The sequence below is a fragment of the Staurois parvus genome, unplaced genomic scaffold (assembly GCF_062004578.1).
Source record: "Staurois parvus isolate SC_StPar_1 unplaced genomic scaffold, SC_StPar_1.0 ptg000985l, whole genome shotgun sequence".
In the NCBI taxonomy this organism is placed as follows: domain Eukaryota; kingdom Metazoa; phylum Chordata; class Amphibia; order Anura; family Ranidae; genus Staurois; species Staurois parvus.
Window position 1 is genome coordinate 3071487 of NW_028318781.1, and position 20992 is coordinate 3092478.

At 38.5% G+C, this 20992-nt stretch overlaps 1 protein-coding gene across 2 annotated transcripts in view; it reads right to left on the bottom strand.

Moving 5' to 3' along the window:
• LDAH (lipid droplet associated hydrolase) overlaps window positions 1-20992 on the bottom strand; it is a 356814-nt gene that overhangs the window by 205582 nt on the left and 130240 nt on the right. For both annotated transcript variants that reach the window (XM_089657355.1, XM_089657356.1), the window contains exon 4: window positions 8085-8248. In XM_089657355.1, the coding sequence (XP_089513481.1) occupies window positions 8085-8248 (164 nt within the window). The remainder of the gene's footprint in view (window positions 1-8084; window positions 8249-20992) is intronic.

The following is a 20992-nucleotide window of genomic DNA, read 5'->3' on the forward strand; positions in this document are numbered from 1 at the left end:
CTTGTGGGAAAAAAGGACATAAATTTAATTTGGGTGCAGCATTGCATGACTGCGCAATTGTCAGTTAAAGTAACGCAGTGCCGTAATGCAAAAAATGGCCTGGTCAGGAAGGGGGGTAAATCCTCAGGAGGGCAAGTGATTAAGCATTGCGTTTACTGGATCTGCTACAAGTGCTCCCATGGAAGGCTGTGTAGGAAGATTAGAAGCTAACACGCTAATTGTATCAGCTCCTAGGTGCTGACAGCCAGTAGTTCCAGCCTACATTCCAACTGGGACCCCCAGGAGCTGTGGAGTCCTGATGCCATTTTAAAATGGCACTGGGGAACTAGTCGCTGTGGTAAAGTACTGCTAGCTTTTAGCAGGCAGTAAAGTATATCTAATCCCAAAAACAAAAATGCAATATATTACAGCTTACCACTCCTTAAATGTAGTAACTGCATTCATTTCTTTTTTTCAGGCTTGTTCCCAGCTCTTCTTGAGAACTACAAAACAAATGCTTTGGTGGAAGTACAGACACATAATCTCTATGGGTTCTGAGTCTAGTACGCTGCTTATTTTTCCACTCCAAATAGTAACTAATTGCTTGTAAAGAATAATTTAACTGGTCCATATTGTCACGCTCAATGTCCAAATAAGGGAGCCCCGTAAAGTGATCACTTTTACCTGAAAGAACTGCCAGCTTGAAAAGTCAATACCATTCTGCTGCAATGAGCTTGCATTAACCTCTTGACCCCCAGGACATATTATAAACTTACCTTGATAGACAAAAGGTTTAAGTGTATCTCTAGGCAAAACTTTTTAGTTTTGGACAGAGTGGGCAAAGGTAGACCCTTGCAGGGGAGATTCGCCCCTCTATTTGTAGTTGGGACCTCTGTCACAAAGAAAGAAAATGAGAGGAAATTCAGAATTTTTGAAATGTCCGTAGAACAAGAGGTAAAGGGGGATCTTCCAATACTGACATATTCCCAAACCAGGACAGGCCAGGACAACTGTGTAAGAGGGGAATCCCCTCACTTTGGGAGATTTCTACTAACTTCCTGTTGCATCTCCAGGGTAGGAAGTGAAAGGAAAATTCTGCCAGCATAAAATAATCTGTCAAGGGTTTGAATCCATACCTACTCTAAGCAAAAAAGGATTTCATTTACATATACTTTGTATTTATTTAGACATCTGCAAAGAATAATTGAGCTGGAAGAAATAAGAAGTCTGCCATTGCTCACATCCTTGTAAAAATGCTGATTGCCTGGATCTAATGCAGATCCTGTAACCCAAAACAAGAATGTTCAGAAGTTCTGACTGATTTTGCCACGATTGTCACGTGACAAAAACATGCAGAATTGTGTTGAAACGCTTGTGAAAAAAACGCAAGAAGCTCATTGCTCAAAAAGGTGCAGGAGCTTCTTTGGTGTATGTGTGGTGCATAGGGCAGCCCATTCAAGCGCCTTGCATGTAAATGTGGTAAAACCGCGCAAAATAAAACTTACAGTTGCAAGAAAAAATATGTGAACCCCTTGGGATTACGTGGAGTGTTGCATGAATTGGGCATAAAATGTGCTCTGAACGTCATCTAAGTCACAACAATAGAAGAACACAGTCTGCTGAACATAATACTACACAAACATTAGATGTTGCCATGGTTTAATTGCACATAACATGAAAACATTCACAGTGCAGGGAGGAAAAAGTATGTGAACCTTTGGACTTAATAAGTGGTTGACCCTCCTTTGGCAGCAATAACCTCAACCAAACGTTTCCTGTAGTTGCAGATCAGACCTGCACAATGATCTGGAGTAATTTTGGTCCACTCCTCTTCACAAAACTGTTTCAGTGTAGCAATATTCTTGGGATGTCTGGTGTGAATCGCTCTCTTAAGGTCATGCCACAGCATTTCAATCGGGTTGAGGTCAGGACTCTGACTGGGCCACTCCAGAAGGCGTATTCTGTGCTGTTTCAGCCATTGTTTTGTTGAATTACTTGTATGCTTTGGGTTATTGTCCTGTTGCATCACCCATCCTATGCGGAGCTTCAGTTGGCGGACAGATGGTCGTACGTTTTCCTGCAAAATGTCTTGATAAACTCTGGAATTCATTTTCCCATCAATGACAACAATCCGTCCAAGCCCTGAGGCAGCAAAGCAGCCCCAAACCATGATGCTCCCTCCGCCATGTTTTACAGTGGGGATGAGGTTTTGATGTTGGTGTGCTGTGCCTTTTTTTCTCCACACATAGTGTTGTGTGTTCTTCCCAAACAACTCAATCTTGGTTTCATCTGTCCACAGTATATTTTGCCAGTAGTGCTGTGGAACATCCAGGTGCTCTTTTGCAAACTTCAAATGTGCTGCAATATTCTTTTTGGACAGCAATGGCTTCCTCCGTGGTGTCCTCCCATGTACTCCATTCTTGTTTAATGTTTTCCTTATTGTAGATGTGTCAACAAAAATGTTAGCATGTGCCAGAGATTTCTGTAGGTCTTTAGCTGACACTCTGGGATTCTTCTTTACCTCATGCAGCATTCTGCACTGTGCTCTTGCAGTCATTTTGTACAGGACGGCCACGCCTAGGGAGAGTCGCAACAGTGCTAAACTTTCTCCATTTGTAGACAGTCTGTCTTACGGTGGACACATGAACATCAAGGCTTTTGGAGATATTTTTGTAACCCTTTCCAGCTTCATGCAAGTCAACAATTCTTGATCGTAGGTCTTCTGAGAGCTCTTTTCTGTGAGGCATGGTTCACATCAGACAGTGCTTCTTGAAACCAGTAAACCCAAAACAGGTGTGTGTTTTTTAAGGGCAGGACAGCTGTCAGCAACACATCCAATATCATCACACTGATTGGAGTCAAGGTTGGCTCACTCCTGGCTCCAATTAGCTCTGGGAGAAGTCATTAAGCTAGGGCCTCACATACTTTTTCCTCCCTGCACTGTGAATGTGTACATGTTATGTGCAATTAAACCATGGCAACATCTAATGTTTGTGTAGTATTATGTTCAGCAGTCTGTGTTCTTCTATTGTTGTGACTTAGATGACGTTCAGAGCACATTTTATGCCCAATTCATGCAAAACTCCACGTAATCCCAAGGGGTTCACATACTTTTTCTTGCAACTGTACATAACTTACATAAACAATAGAGGCTTAAGGTTGTTTTTAATGTTTTAAATAAATAATGTCTTTCTGTGTGGCTAAAATGGGGAATGTTAGTACATCTGTCAAGTGTTTTTTATTGCTGTCACTGTTCTCCCTAGGTGGATTCCCTCTCGTTATCTGTACTGTAAACAGTGATGAGCTCAGGCGTCTTTGGACACGAGTCCAAACCCACCTGAGCTATCCTGCCAGAAAGCTGTCCTAGCTGAAAGCCAACCATAGGCAGCAGAGACATTCCCTGCCCTGCAACCACACATATTTACTAGAATAGTTATTTGTGAGCCACCAGGAGTTAACTTACTCTATTATTAGTGTTAATTGTGTGCTTAAGTGAATATTTATTAAATATTGGATCGCCAGGCACTAATTACACCCTCTCTAGGTGTATGAAATTAAACTATGAATTCTTATACTGTACCGCGCTCCAATATTATCAACCTTTTGTGATTAACCTTTTTTGGTTGTGTGAATTTCTTAATATACCACCTATAATCCAATCATTACTTACTTCTATGGTGCTTAAATATACAATTAACATAAATTAATTTATAAATATGAATTAAAAAATTATATGTGATTATAACAAATATTAATAAAAAATTAATGAAAAATTGGAATGTCAATTCTATGTGAATAAAATAATAAAAAATTAATAAAACATTTAAAAAAAAAAAAAAAAGGGAATGTCAATTATTTTCTTTAAATTTGAGATGGTGTTGTTATTCAATTTAGTTAATGTGATAAGTCTGTGTTGGACTGAGGGGGGAGGTATAGTCATACTGTCCAAAACATTTTATGAACAATCTATGGAGGATATGTTAAAAGATGAGAGCACATATCAAGAACTTAAGAATAATCCAAATAAAGAGTATAAAAAAGAGCTAATAAAGATAGTAAATTATGGTAATAAAAAGCACATATTGAATGAAAAAGAAACGAAGTATTTAGTACCAACAGTATGCAAACTACCCGTAATATACTCAGTACCTAAGATCCATAAAAATCCTGTGAATCCCCCAATTAGACCTATAATAAATGGGATAGATTCTTTAACGGCAAGGATGGGAGAATATATAGATCAATATTTACAACCATTAGTGGTACAAACGAAGGCATACCTGAAAGATACCAGGCATATAATTCAATTAATGCAAAATCTAACACTCACTGATGATAGCATATTAAGTACAGCGGATGTCACCTCATTGTACACAAATATAGACCATGATGGGGCTATTGAAGCAGCAAAGTGGGCATTAGAAAAGTATTCTGATTTGAATAAAAAGCAGAAAAAATACCTTATTAAGTGCCTATTATTCTGTCTCAAACATAACTTCTTCTGGTATAACAATAAGTATTATCTGCAAACCAAGGGAGTAGCGATGGGGGCACGTTTTGCCCCCAGCATAACAAATTTATATATGGCACAATGGGAGGAGGATACAATATTCAATAATCACAAACAAGAACTCATAGCATACTATAGATATATAGATGACATAATTCTAGTATGGAAAGGTAATGAAACGTCACTAGCGCAATTCTATAAGGAATTAAATAATAATAATCATAATATATCACTTAGCTGGAATAGCAGCGATAAAACCATTAATTTTTTGGATATATGGCTAGTGAAAGAGGGATTAAAAATCTCTACAAAAAATTACTTTTTTTTTTACTAAATTCAAAAATACAGACAGAAATTCATATATACCCACCCATAGTTGCCATCATAAAGCATGGATAAAGAACATACCCAGAGGGCAGTTTATGAGACTGAGACGAAATTGTACACATGATATTGATTACCAGGAACAGAGTGACATCCTTATAAAGAGATTTATTAATAAAGGGTACAAAAAAGAATATATAGTAGAAGAAAGAGAAAGGGTAGGAGTACTAGATAGAAACAAATTACTAACAAAAAGTCAGAATAACAATAGTATGGACAATGTTATGACTATTATAATGCCGTACAATAAGCAATATAAAGATGTGCAAAGAATAATAAATAAACATTGGGACATATTAAAGCTAGATAAAGATTTAAAAGATAGTATCCCAGAAAATCCAAGATTTATTTATAAAAAAGCCCCCAATATCAGAGACAAGATAGTGAAGAACGTATTAAATCCACCTAAACAAAATACACTTACTTTTCTTCAGGAAATTGGATTTTATAAGTGTGGAAGATGTTATAGTTGTATCAGAACAAAAAATAACCCCAGAAAAAGAATGCATTTCACTAATTTGATAAGTGGTAAAACATTTAAGATAAAACAATTCATATCATGTGACACCAAGGGGGTAGTATATGCATTGAAATGTCCGTGCAATAAAATTTATATAGGAAGAACAAAACACAGGCTAAAAGAGAGAATAAAGGAGCATGTTCGGAACATTTCAAAAGGTTATAAATACCATAATGTATCATTACATTTCAAACTATACCATGAACAAAAAACAGAAGGCCTAGAATTTTGGGGAATAGAGAAGCATAAGGCACACTGGAGAGGAGATAATCTCATTAGAGAAATAAGTAAGAAAGAATCCCAGTGGATATATCTAATGAATTCCTTGCATCCTTTGGGATTAAACAAGGAATTTGATTTAGCTTGTTTCTTGAGCGATTATTAAATATAGAACATAATAAAGGGGAAAATAGAAGGATTAATGATAAAGCATACAATAGCATATACAAGCATTTCAAAGTAGTATTTAAGTTATTAAGTCCGCATAATATTAAACTTAAAGAATTTTAGATAAACATTTTTAATTTTTATTTTTATTTTATTTTATTTATTATTTATTATTTTTATTGTAATTTTTATTTTATTTTTTATTTTTTATATTTTATTTTTATTTATTTTTTAATTTTTATTTTTTTATTTTTTATTATTTTTTTATTTACTTTTTTTTTTTTTACTTTTACTTTTATTTTAATTTGATAAATTCCAATTTTTTTTTTTTTTTTGCATTATTTCATTATAATATTTATTTTTATTTTATTTTATTTTATATATTTTAATTTTGTTTATTTTGAATAAATAGTAAATTTTCAATAAATTTTATACTCTCCATTATTATTGATTTTTTATACAGATATATGTAATTTTATTTATTTAAATTTATTTCATATTAAATTTAAATTGAGTGTAGGGTATATATATATTTTTAAGAATTAAAAGTCTGAATTAATAAAGTATGGTAAATATTATATTTAAGTTAAATTTTAGATATTAAAAAACTTTGTGGAAAGATGATCAAATATAAGATTGTAATCCAGATTGTGAGGGGTGTGGATGTAAGCATTAAGTATACAGCCGAAGGATGATGATGCGCACTTTGTATATATACAATGAATAATATTGAGATATAGTCTGAACTCCAAAGTAATGGAGAGGTAACGAATAGTTAACAAATCACAGCAAAAATGGAGCTGGCAGGATATAAATAGCCTCTGTGAATGATGGAATGCAAATCCACATCCCCCAGAGGAAGCTAGGAGTCCCTGTAGCATAACGCATAGGGGAGGGGCGGTGACGTTATCACGCATCCACAGAGGAACTGCGAGTATATTTACTGCAAGCAAACACATCAGCCAGGCTGTCTGAAGCACGATCTTGATACATTGTATGCAAAGCGTTATTTACATTTACACAATGTGAGTGGGAGATCAAAGAGAAATAAATCACTTATATCCCGGATAAGACACTATGTTTCTTTTCCCTTCTCTGCATGTTCCTTATATGGAGGAATAAACAAAGCAGCCAGTGAAGAAAGCACAATTGAGAAAGCTGAGCTGAGGAGAGAGGAGAGGAGACAAGGGAGAGGTTCAAGCTGCCAACACAGACTTATCACATTAACTAAATTGAATAACAACACCATCTCAAATTTAAAGAAAATAATTGACATTCCCTTTTTTTTTTTTTTTAAATGTTTTATTAATTTTTTATTATTTTATTCACATAGAATTGACATTCCAATTTTTCATTAATTTTTTATTAATATTTGTTATAATCACATATAATTTTTTAATTCATATTTATAAATTAATTTATGTTAATTGTATATTTAAGCACCATAGAAGTAAGTAATGATTGGATTATAGGTGGTATATTAAGAAATTCACACAACCAAAAAAGGTTAATCACAAAAGGTTGATAATATTGGAGCGCGGTATAGTATAAGAATTCACATATATTTACACCCCCCTGCATGCATGCAGTTTCAGGGCAGGGAAAGCTTCCGCCATTTATGACTGACTGTTGACTTTAGCTTCTTGGCAGAATAGGTCAGAAGGGGTCAGGCTTGTGTATGAACAGGCCTGAGCTCATCCCTACTGCTGACCATTGTCAATGGGGCTGAAAGTGAAGCATAAATTATAATTATGAATTATCAATGAAACAGGAGCAGAGAAGATATCTTCTAATTAGGGCATATGTTTGGTAACAACTTGCTAAGAGAGGATTTTTTTTTATTTTTAAGAGGTTTTCTCTTACTACCTGTTGTGTTATGTCCCATAAACACAACAGGCAAACACTTAGGGGTTGATTTGCTAAAACTGGAGAGTGCAAAATCTGGTGCATCTCTGCAGAGAAAACAATCAGCTTCCAGGTTTTATTGACAAAGCCTGATTGAACAAGCTGAAGTTAGAAGCTGATTGGTTTCTATGCAAAGCTGCACCAGATTTTGCATTCTCCAGTTTTAATAAATCTTCCGGTCATTGTCCCAATAAGTAAAAATAATTATTTCCAATGATACACAAATAGCCAAAATTAAAAATTGACAGGAGTTATAAGTATTGTAAACTCAACTCAAACCTAAAAAAAAATGTTTAACTTGAGACACACTTTATAAAACCCACAGTTTATATATAAAAAAAAAAAACTTGAAAACTCTTCCTCCTTTTTGGTGGATTTCTTCCAAAGCTACTGACTTACCTTAAGACCAGGTAATTGCTTCATCATCTCCAGTATGATGTAGCATCCAATGGAATGACCGATAAGAATCAGTTTCATGTCAGTTGGAATATTCTGCTGCAGGAAAGACAACTTATGTTCGATTTGTCCATTAAGGCCAAACACATCTTCTATCTGGATCGAATCTATGAATTAAAAGGAATGTACATTATTCAAGGACTGATGCAAACACTTTAAAGGAAAACTATAATGATTTGGGTTTATGCTATTATAATTTTGTTTAAGGTTTATATGTTTTTAACCTGATGTTTTTGTATTTTTTTCCATGTAAATACGATTTTGTTTTACATACTAACATCTGATAAATGACAAAGGATTCATAAAGCACTATGGGTTATTTAAAGAGAGAGCACAGCAGAAGCCCCTGTCTTCAGGCACAATGGGGTTTATTTACTAAAGCTGGAGAGTCCAAAATCAGACTCTCTTCTGCATAGAAACCAATCAGCTTCTAACCTCAGCTTGTTCAATGAAGCTTTGGCAATGAAACATGGAAGCTGATTGGTTTCTATGCAGAAGTGAGTCTGATTTTGCACTCTCCAGCTTTAGTAAATAAACCCCAATGTGTCTGACTGAATTCTTGAATAGAGCCTTCTGATAAGGGAGGAGTGTCTGCTCACCTGTGTATGAAAATGTAAGCTTAAGCTATTAAGCTCTGTAAACAATATTTTCTTTTATTCCTGTCCATAAACATGTAAACAAACATAAAACAACCATTTATTTCTTTTAACCCTGTTCTGCTTGCTCCCCCCTCCCCACCAGGTCTTTAAGAAACGACAAAGGCACTTCTTGTGATTAATGATCATGTGATCACTGTGATTGGCTGTCACAGTGACCACATAACTGGGAGTCTGTTGGAAGGTTACTGGGAATGGTTGGTGACAGATTAGACACAGTGTTAGCGGAGCACAATTAAGTGTGCTCCCAGCACAACACAGAAACACATCTGCTGCAGTTCAGTAACATTTATAGGTAATGTCCCTCCCTCAACCTGTGTCTGGACAGTAAAAAAAAGAAGTAGGAGCTTATCTCTGTCACTCTGCTCCCTCCTCCTATCATCATGCTCCCTTCACTACAGTGACTGGCTCCTTGGGGTGCCTGTCGGCTTGCCATCTCTTTCCACAACTTACTAGATTTTCTGCATGCTTCTCCTCTACCACTTACTTTAAATCTCTAAGTACTACATATCCCATGGTACTTTGCTGCCTGAAAGCAGTGATTCCTGTACTGACTCCTGAAATGCCTCCCCTCAGCAGCTCTGTAGTTCAGAAGGCAGGCTCTGTGAAATGAGTGACACAGCAGAGCCTGGTCACAGGGCATAGTGATCTATGGAAGTAAATATGTGGGGATCTTCACAAAATAAATTTGAAAGCTTCATTCAGATTAATAGGAGTAGGCTAGAAATAACTGAAATACAACATGAAAATGAATATATGATTTTACATTTTTACTATAGATATGCTTTTGGTTCATACTGTATGTTAAGTTTAAGAGGAACTGTGTGGTTCCTATTGTGGTTGTATAATTCTTTTGAAGCTGAACACTGGGATAAACAAATATTGTCTAAATACAAGAGTATTCCTAATTTAATCTTGGTGTGCTTTGTGCATTTCTTCCAGATCTGTGCGATAGTTCAATGTGCAACTTTACCCCTGTGCAGGTGCTTCCTGTAATAAAGACCGGTCACTGCTGCTCTGTTTCCTTGGGCAGGGTGACTGGTCTTATCTACGCCCCCTCCTGTAGTTTTTTGCAGACAGCCTGTAGTGGGTGAAGCTTTTGGGCCCCTTCCACAGCCCTGCTTTCTCCATAGGTTATACACAGCGCAGTAATGATGCCACTGATACATTTGAAAGGTAATATTTGGTTTTGCAACAGCATCTGGGGCACACAAAGATATATATATATATATATATATATATATATATACATACATACACACACACACTATGTGGCCATTAAGGATTAAACATAGATGAAAGCTTCTGTGCCCAGAGTAAAGATTAAAAGCTGAAGTTGTTTGCAAAGTTTTATTGGTTCACCTTGGACCAATGTAAGTATGCATGTGCCATACCTGGATGATCTTCAAGGAAGCTGGAAGTCACTTTAGTAGGCACCACTACTGCAGTGATTGCTACTAGCTTCCAGGTCCCATGCCAAGCGGCTGCCCTTCTGCATAATGAACACAGGAGGTCACTTACTCTGCAACGGCACATTCTGAGAATATTTACATTTTCTAAATGAATGCAAGGCATTCTGTGATTGGACAAGTGGAGCAGTGATATCACAACCTCTACCTCATCTACCTCATCTAATCAGAGAACCTTTTCCATTCATTGAGAAAATGCAATGTGTTTTCTTATTGGTGCCCATGCCAAGTAAGTGATCTCCTGTGTTCATAGTGCAGCAGGACAGCTGCTTGATATGAAAACCCAGGAGCCAGCAGCAATCACTGTATTAGTGGTGCCTACTACAGTGATCCACAGGGATCTTCCAGGTATGACAAGTGCATGCTTACATTGGTCCAAGCTGGACCAATGTGACTATACAAAATGATGCATACCTAAACTTCAGTTTTATCCCCTTTATATTAAAAGATCTATCTGTTGCAAACTGCTCTCAGTCAGGGCTACAGATTAGGCAGGGTCAGGTTCTTATCATGTGACCAATGTGATAGTGGTCACATGATTGCCAATCCTTCCCACCCCACAGGTGTTGGATGTCAAAGTGGGCAGGAAGAAGTTAATGTATTTCTGATTAAGAAAACAGCATAAAACAGTTGCAGAAATATTATAAGAAGCATGAATACTATGTTTTACACTCACCAGCCACTTTATTAGGTACACCTGTTAAATTGCTTGGTAACACAAATTGCTAACCAGCCAATCACATGGCAGCAGCTCAATGCATTTAGGCATCTAGACGTGGTGAAGAAGATTTGCTGAAGTTCAAACCGAGCACCAGAATGAGGATCAAAGGGGATTTAAGTGACATGCTTGTTGGTGTCAGATGGGCTTGTCTGAGTATTTCACAAACTGATCTATTGGGACTCCATCTCTATGGTTTACAGAGAATGGTCAGAAAAAGAGAAAATATCCAGTAAGTGGCAGTTGTGTGGATGAAAATGCCTTGTAGATGTCAGAGATCAGGGGAGAATGGGCAGACTGATTTCTGATGGTAGATTCAGAATTTGGCATAAACAACATGAAAGCATGGATCCATCCTGCCTTGTATCAACAGTTCAGGCTGGTGGTGGTATAATGGTGTGGGGGCAATTTGATTGGCATTAGCAAGGTGTACCTAATAAAGTGGCCAGTGAGTGTATATCTCTGCTTTCACAACAAATACATTAAATGAAGAGGTCTTTAAGAAATTTTCCAAGTCAGAATTTTTCACTGGAAAAAAAAAAAAAATCTGTCAGCTTGGCAACCTATAAAACAAAAGAAGCAACAACATCCTTGAATCAGATGTCTGGCTGCTGTGAATTAGATGGGCAGAGATGTGGCCGAAGTTAAATATGCGCTATGAAAAAATGTATAAAGTCAGATCTGGACACATTTGAAAGCAATGAACAGTGCAAAGATCATCCTGCTTATAGCTAATTCATGTTCTCTCAGTTCTGCTGGCACAGTATGTCAAACGAAGACACTTGGTGATGTATTAATTGCAGGATAAGGCATCAATCTCAGGCTGTTTGTAGTCCAGCTGCTGTTTGGTTGCCAGGACCTCTGCAGTGGAGTAATACAGTGTATCATACTATGCAGAGTATCTGGCACCAAATCACCTCCTGGACTGCGGATGCTTCATTCTGCAATTAATACATTACTAATGCTATAAGAAGTGTATGAAAACTTAGGTCCAAACTGGGTCTATCATTAAAATTCACCTAAATGAGAAAAGCACATGTCAGCATTACCAATTCAAATAGTTATTCAAAGAAAAAAATATGTTTTGCTTGCCATTAAAAAAAACAGAAATGCTGCTCCAGAACTGCCTTGTTTGGCCTGAAATCTAGGTAAACTCTCTAGTTTGAGACAATCTCTAGCCACCATGAGAATTGTGGTTGTTTCACATTATTAGGCATTACTAAAAATCTATCATTAACCAAAAAGACCCTATCTGGTAGATTTTCAGTAAGATAAGATGACCACAAATTATCACCAATTCTCTTCCACCCATCATCCTGAGCAATTTGCACAAATCCTGGGCTCCCAGGAGAGTCACAGTCACTAATCAAATTATAGCAATAAAGGAAAATACAACCCCAATTCCAAAAAAGTCTGGACACTGTATAAAATCTGCATTAAGGGCCAGTTCATGCTATAGAAACGCAATCCAGATGCGTTTCGGATGCGTATTTGAATGCTCATTTTTGGTGCGTTGCAGAGCATTTTTGATGCGTTTTGGATGCATTCCAGTGTGTTTTTAATGCATTGCAGTTCAATTTTTACCCTTTTTTTTTCAATTTAAATACGGACATGTGTGTTCCAGTGCGTTTTTGGTGCATTCCAGAGTGTTTTACTGCATTCCAGTGCAGTTCTGTGCAGAAAAAATGCAGCATGTTCTACTTTTTTTTCTGCTACTGGAACACACTGGAACTGCAAGCACTGATCTGAACTGTGACATTATAACCTACTTTCTGTGCGTTTTGGTTGAAGACAAAAAGCAACTGAAACGCATGTAGTGTGAACTGGCCCTAAAACAGAATGCAATCATTTGCAAATGTCATAAACCAACATTTTATTTACAACAGAAAACAGAAAGCATATCAAAGCTTTAAACTGAGAAAATATACCATTTTAAGAAAAAAATAAGGTATTTTGAAATTGATGGCAGCAACACATCTCAAAAAAGTTGGGACAGGGCAACAAAAAGCTGGCAAAGTAAGTGGTACAGGAAGAGCTGGAGAAACATTCTGCAACAAATTAAGTTAATTGGCAAAAGGTCAGTAACATGACTGGGTATAAAAAGAGCGTCTTAGAGAGTCAGAGTGTCTCAGAACCAAAGATGGGCAGAGGTTCACCAATCTGTGAAAAGCTGTGTTTAAAAATTGTCTTACACTTGCAAAATAATGTTCCTCAATGTAAATTTGCAAATTAAAATATCTACAGTACATTATTTATTTATTTCAGATACTTATATAGCGCCGTCAATTTACGCAGTGCTTTATATATATATTGTACATTCACATCAGTCCCTAACCCTCAAGGGGCATACAATCTAAGGTCCCTAACTCACATTCATATACAAGGGCCTATTTTATAGACAGGATCCAATTAACCTACCAGCATGTCTTTGGAGTGTAGGAGGAAACCGGAGTACCCGGAGAAAACCAACGCAGGCACAAGGAGAACATGCAAACTCCAGGCAGGAGGTGCCGTGGCTGGGATTCGAACCAACGACCCTAGTACTGCCAGGCGGAAGTGCTAACCATTTAGCCACTGTGCTGCCTCATAATATCATCAAAAGATTTCAAGAATCTGGAGAAATCTCTGTGCGCAAGGGACAAGGACGAAAGGCAATATTGGATGCCCATGATGTTCAGGCCCTCAGACGGCACTGCATTAAGAACAGACATGATTCTGTTATGAACATCACTGTATGGGCTCAGGAAAACTTCTAAAAATCACTGTCTGTGAACACAGTTTGCCGAGCCATCCAAAAATGAAAGTTAAAGCTCTATCATTCAAAGAAGAAGCCATATCTGAACATGATCCAGAAACACTGTCATCTTCTCCGGGCCTAAAATGGTCTGTTGCAAAGTGGAAAACTGTCCTGTGGTCAGATGAATTGAAATGTGAAATTCTTTTTGGCAACTATGGATGCAGCATCATCCGGACTACAGAGAAGAGGGATCTTCCAGTTTGTTATCAACGCAAAGTTCAAAAGCCTGCATCTCTGATGGTATGGTGGTGTATAGGATGGGCAGCTTGTACATCTGGAAAGGCACCATCAATGCTGAAAGATACTGTATATCCATTTATTGTAGCATATGCTCAGGCAAGAATGAGACAACATTCCTCTCCCAATATTCCAGAAACTGGTCTCCTCAGTTCCCAGACATTTAAAAAGTGTTGATAAAAGAAGAGGGGATGCTTTAATGTGGGAAAGATGGCCTTGTCCCAACTTTTTTGAGACACGTTGCTGCCATCAATTTCACAATTATCTTATTTTTTCCTTAAAAAGGCACATTTTCTCATTTGGTATGTTTTCTATTGCATACAAAATATGGATTTATGAGATTTGCAAATCACTGAAATATGTTTTTGTATACATTTTGCACAGCTTCCCAACTTTTTGGGAATTTGTGTTGTATAAGTAATCTGCATCATTGTAGACAATGAATAAGTGGTAGCCACTCAAAAGACTTTCTCTGTGTATACAGGACCCAGAGCAATCAGCATTTAAAATTGTCAGCAGGGATCACAATAACAGAAAAAAAAGACAATATGTGAAAAGGAGGACAGAAGGGTTTCTATAGGTTACATGTGAAACATATTGTGAACTTGTGCTTTAAAAAAGGACCTTTCTAGACGAAGCTGTCACTCCATTAACGCAATGTGATTCTTTCCCGCTGTACAACAAAAGGTCACTTGAGCACAGTCCCTGCTCGGAATACATCGCCTAGAATATAAACTAACATCACCAGGTCTCGGGCTTTGAGTATCTCAATGACAGATAATATATTTTCTCAAACTGTGTTTATTCATCTGCGCAACATCTCCACATCACTTTATAAAAATTGAATAATACTTAATGTAAACAGAACTAATATGTTTAACACCGAGTGTGTTATTTTATTTTATGTCTACTGTTAACGTGTTTTAAATTACCTAAAGCAACCTTTCTGTTCCCGGCGTATAATACTTAATAAATCTCTCGGCCTTTCAGGATTCGAGAGTAATAGCGAAGAAAATGCAACAAGTCATATACAAAATACAAATAGAACAAAATAAAACATTGTCCCAGTGCAATTCGCCTCTCCAGTTCTGGCAGAGGTCACGGAATGCCTTCTTTTGAACAGAGTTTGGAACTGACAGTGAAACACATGCAGACACTAATAAATGAGATAAGAGGCTGTTTAGCCAAAGGGGATCTTCTTTTTCTATATTAATTATATGCCAAAACCTCTGAAATTCCCGTTGGCTAACACGTTGTCCTTCCTTGTACTATTTTCATCGCACACAGGCATGTACACAATATACAACAATCCAACTGGCTAGGAAACAAAGAGATGCATAATAACACAATGGAAACCCACTTTGAGCGCAAATAAGGTTGGCCATAAAATCCCATGCTTGGCTGCAATATGGTCCATTTACGTTTATCCTAAGGGGGTGATAACAGGCGCTTGCAATTGTGATAAGTTATCATGATCACTCCCATAAACTATTCAACTTGTTAGAAATTTCTGAACTACCCAGCTGAAGACAGAAGGAAAGTGGTAAAGCGACTCCTTTGCCACAAAAACTAAAATAACAGCTGTCTATGAAAGCAAAGGAACCATCAACCCACAAACTGGATCTTCAGTCTCTCAAATGGTAAAGTAGGCTACAGTAAAGAAACTTCAGTATCTGACACATTTTCAGGTGTGTTGGATGCCCAGTCCCTCACAGTGCAAAGCAGGGGACCAGGCACCCAACTAATGGAAGTGGGTTGGATGCTAAAAATGTTTCAACTGTTGTAGCTCTTCAATAGAGGAATGTTTCGAGGCATGGCCATCTGGATTGCTGCAAATTTACCACTTTGGTCCAATAGCCAAGTCACACAAAAAAGCAGCAGATCCCAGGGCTACAGAGAGAGATATTTGCCCCTAATATTATCAGGAAGGCTGTTGCAAATGTGATGCTTAGGTCCCCTAGGCAAGTCATACAAGAAAAAGAAGGAGATCCTAGGACTACAGAAAGATATATTTGTACTCATTATTGTCAGGAAGACATTTGCTCATCTACAGTGAAGGAAATAAGTATCTGATCCCCTGCTGATTTTGAATGTTTGCCCACTCACAAAGAAATGATCAGTCTAAAAATCGAATGGTAGGTGTATTGTAACACTGAGAAACAGAATAGCAACAAAAAATTCAAAAGAAATGCATGTCTAACAAATTATGTACTGATTTACATGTTCATGAGGTAAATAAGTATTTGATTCCCTTCACAAAATATGACTTAGTACTTGGAGGCAAATCCCTTGTTGGCAATCACAGAGGTCAAACGTTTCCTGTAGTTGGCCACCAGGTTTGCACACATCTCAGGAGGGATTTTGGCCCACTCCTCTTGGCAGATCCTCTCCAAGTCTTTAAGGTTTGGTGGCTGATGTTTGGCAACTCGAACTTTCAGCTCCCTCCACAGATTTTCAATCGGATTAAGGTCTGGAGACTGGCTAGGCCACTTCAGGAATATTAATGTGCCACTCCTTTGTTGCTTTGGCTGTGTGTTGGCTGTGTGTCATGCTGGAACACCCATCCACGACCCATTTTCAATGCCCTGGCTGAGGGAAGAAGGTCCTCACCCAAGATTTGATGGTACATTGCCCCATCCATCGTCCCTTTGATGCAGTGCAGTTGTCCTATCCCTTAGCAGAAAAACACCCTCAAAGCAGAATGTTTCCACCACCATGTTTGTCAGTTGGGATGGTGTTCTTGGGGTCATAGGCAGCATTCCTTCTCCTCCAAACACGGCGAGTTGAGTTCATGCCAAAGAGCTCAATTTTGGTCTCATCTGACTACAACACTTTCAATCAGTCCTCCCCTGCATCATTCAGATGTTCAGTGGCAATCTTCAGATGGACCTGGACAACAACTGTTGTCACCTTCTCACCAAGCTGCTTGGCGATTGTTTGGTAGCCCAGTCCAGCCTTGTGTAGGTCTACAATGTTGTCACTGACATCCTTGAACAGCTCTTTAGTCTTTGCCATGGTGGAGAGTTTGGAATCTGACTGATTGCTCCTGTGGACAGGTGTCTTTTATACAGGTTACAAAATGAGATTAGCAGCACTCCCTTTAAGAGACTTCTTCTAATCTCAGCTTGTTACCTGTATGAAAGACACCTGGTAGCCAGAAATCCTGCTGAATGATAGGGAATCAAATACTTATTTCCCTCATGAACATGCAAATCAATGCATAATTTATTAGACATGCATTTCTTTTGAATTTTTTGTTGCTATTCTGTCTCTCAGTGTTGCAATACACCTACCATTTGATTTATAGACAGATCATTTCTTTGTGAGTGGGCAAACATTCAAAATCAGCAGGAGATCAAATATTTATTTCCTTCACTGTATAACCAACTTAAACTGGCCACATACCAGTAGAATTTCGTTTGAAAATTTTTATTTTTTGAACATTTGATTTTCTAATGGTTAGTGGGGTCAAATGGTTTTCGACCATTGTGACAAGAAAATCTGAAGGCGCAGAATGGAAAACTGTTCTCAAAGGAACAAATTCTAATTCTAAATGTGGTATTCAGAAAAAAAAATAAAATAAAAAAAAATCATATATTATAATGAAACCTGTTTAATAAAAAAAATTTCAAGGGCTTTTAAACAAAATTACTTAATTCAATGACAAAAAGAATGTTTTGGTGAATGATCTTTCTACGAATATTCAAACGGAACTTTAACTCTGAAGCGAAAACAAACAAAGAGCCCACCAACCTTGCACATTACCTCAGTAAGCCAAAATTTATTAATTACAGAATAATACTCACAAACACTGAAGTATATCATGCACGTAAGTCCTCAAAGGGACTAAGGATAAAAGCAGCCTGCGCGAGTCCCATCAGAGGAGTGGACACTCAGGGAACAGCTGATGCATTTCGAAGGACGAACCTTCTTCATCAGAGCTCTGATGAAGAAGGTTCGTCCTTTGAAAAGCGTCAGCTGTTCCCTGAGTGTCCACTTCAGTGTTTGTATTATTCTGTAATTAATAAATTTTGGCTTACTGAAGTAATGCGCAAGGTTGGTGCTCTCTTTGTTTGTTTTCGCTTCACAGTATTGGTCGGGCTTCCCCAGCCTTGTTTGGAGCTGCACAACCCCATCTGCACTGGTGGTAGAAACGTCCAAGTCCTGACTCCATCTACCTACCCCGTGTTGGGTCATAGAGCGCAAGAGAGTTAGTTTTCTTTCGATGGAACTTTAACTCTGTTTGGTCAGCTTAAGATAATTCAAAGCTTTTCTTAAAGTTTGTGTCTCAACTGAAGTACGAGTAAGGATTCACAGAAAGAGAAAGCCACCCACTATTAAAGGCCTAATGTGTTTCACTCTGTCTGGAGCTCACCTTATGAGTAATCTCTGGGTGGAGTGGAACGTGTTAAAGCTTCTGTGAACCAGGTGGAACAGTTTGTATATTGGAGACTTTAATAAACTCAAAGAAGGCTTTTAATGGCAAGCGGCTTCCTCTTCTTTCTGTGAGACTGCATCTGGAATCTTTTAAGTGGTTTCGTTAATACCAAAACAAAATAATAAAAACCTGGTTAAGACTCAACTCGAACTACAAAATTACCTTCATTTCAACCTGTCCTCTGTACCAAGACAATTCAGCAATACCATTTCCATGGTTCAATGATGTTACTGATGCACATCAGATTATAGCCATATTTCTATCTTATCTATCAATTTTACTACATTCAAATTAAAGAGACACTGTCATATTACCCATTCAGGGCAAAGTTACAGTGGTCTGTGTAAATGGGCCTCCCAGGCCACTGATACCCATAGTACAAGTGGCAGTAGTCCCCTGAAGCTTCTTCCTCTGTTTAGCCAGCACTAAAATAATCCCCAGTCTTGGCTGTTACCAGATGCAAGGGGTAAAGGGTGACGTAATTCACTCTGTCACATGACAATGCCTAGTGACTGGCTCCTATAACCAAGCAATGTCAAATGGGAGAAGGTACCTTGCTCTCTAATCCCCCAAAGTATGGGGTTTTTCTTCTGGCTGCAATGAACGGGGAGTGTAGGGACAATGATGGAAAGGCATCAGTAGTGTTTTAGACCTGGGGTAGGCAACCTTAAAGAGGTGGAGATCTACCTGAACAACAATTGGAGAAGTCAAAGATCACTGGGCACAGTGTCGCCTACTCACACCTGATTTAATCCTTTAATTGCTATACTACAATGTCACAATTGCGTGCATCTCATGGCAATCATGAGTTTAAATCAGGTGGTGAGGAGGCAACACACTTGTATCACTTTTCAGAGGAGCAGCAGTGCCCTTAGCTGCATTCGGCAGAGGCACCCTTACAGCTCGTTCTCATATAGAGTTGGGGGTGGTAAAACCTTGCAGTTTAATCATGGTTCATCGCCCCTGATCCCTTTCCCCTTTAGCTGCTGAGGCAGCAGGCAAAGGAGTACAGATGCTGCAGCAGGAATTAAACCCCTTGTTGCTTTTGGTGGGTGCTACTGCCTGCCAATCACAACCCATGCAAGTAAATGGGGCTACTCTGCAAGTGCCCCGCAAATGCATGCTTCTGCCGGGGCCAAGGGGTTCAAGCAGCAGGTGGTGAGAAAGCAACACAACGCTGCCTGCTTTAACACCTTGCTTGCTGTACTGCACAAGGTTGCAGGGCACCTACAGAGCGTCTGCATTCACATAAATGGGTCATGCTTGGCAAGTGCTACACTCACCAATCATGACAGTGCATACAACTCCTGTTGTGGCTGCAACATGTGTACAACCCTGGCCACTGCAGCTAAAGGGAGTGGGGTCGGGACGCAGGTGCTAAAAACAAGTCTTAACTATGGGGTTTTGCCACCCCCCAAACTGCAAATGAACCCTTACTGTTCTGTGCCCCCTATAAGGCGGTTTTCACACTGATGACACAGTTTACCCACACCATGGGTGCAGCACAATGCATCTGCAACTTTCCTGGGTTACCTGCACATTGCCATTGACATCCAATATATCCTGCAGGTGTGGTGCACTTTCTGAGAGCGCACCAAACTTCCCGCATTCAGGAATTTTAGTGTGCTTTCAGAAAGTGCAATAAACCCGCAGAATATAATAGATGTCTATGACTAAGCGCCTCAAACCCACAGGAAAGCTGCAGATACACTGCACTGTACCCGTAGTGAGGGTAAACCGCAGCACATCAGTGTGAAAGCAGTCCTATACTATTACGCCCAGTGTATTGCTTCACACTGACCTGAAGATCTCCTCTTTCCTGCTGCTGGCACCACTATGGAGACCACTAGCCGGGATAAGAGGTGGAGTGCAGTTGGTATCACTCCGCATGGGACAGAGGCCAGCACTACAGAGGAGGCATCAGCTTGTGCTGCTCTTGCTCCCTACTACAGCTCCTTCCAACTTTACAAGTAGTCCCTCTGCATTGCTCTCTGTTTGATGCTCTAGAATAGTGGGTCAGCTAGCCCAGACCGTGATCTACAAGTCACCTGGCCGGGATATACAGGTTGCTGACCCCTGTTTTAGAGGGACCTTTTGCAAAGACACCGTTACTTTACTCTGAAAAGGCGAGGTGATGCCTGTTTAATATAAGATATTTGATGAATGATGTTGAAATACTATTCCCACGTTATCAAACCAATTGATAAATTAACTGCCCCAGTCAGCCTATGCACTTCAACTCTATAATGTATCTTTGTGGTGGACTCAAATGCAAAATACTGTATATTCAATGGGTAAAAATTTACTGTATATTTACACATCAAGCTTCAGGGTTATACCATGACAACTGGAATTGTAAAAAACGTCTCCAATATCAAAGCCTAAAGTACTGTATATCTAAAGCCAAAACCTTTTATTTTTCATTTTGGATATGGAATCTTTGACTCTCAAAACTATAGCGTTAGGACCGCAGTATACAGAGGAGGCTTGGCTAATGAAGACCATACACGGGTCGAATTCCGAACAAATTTTCTTT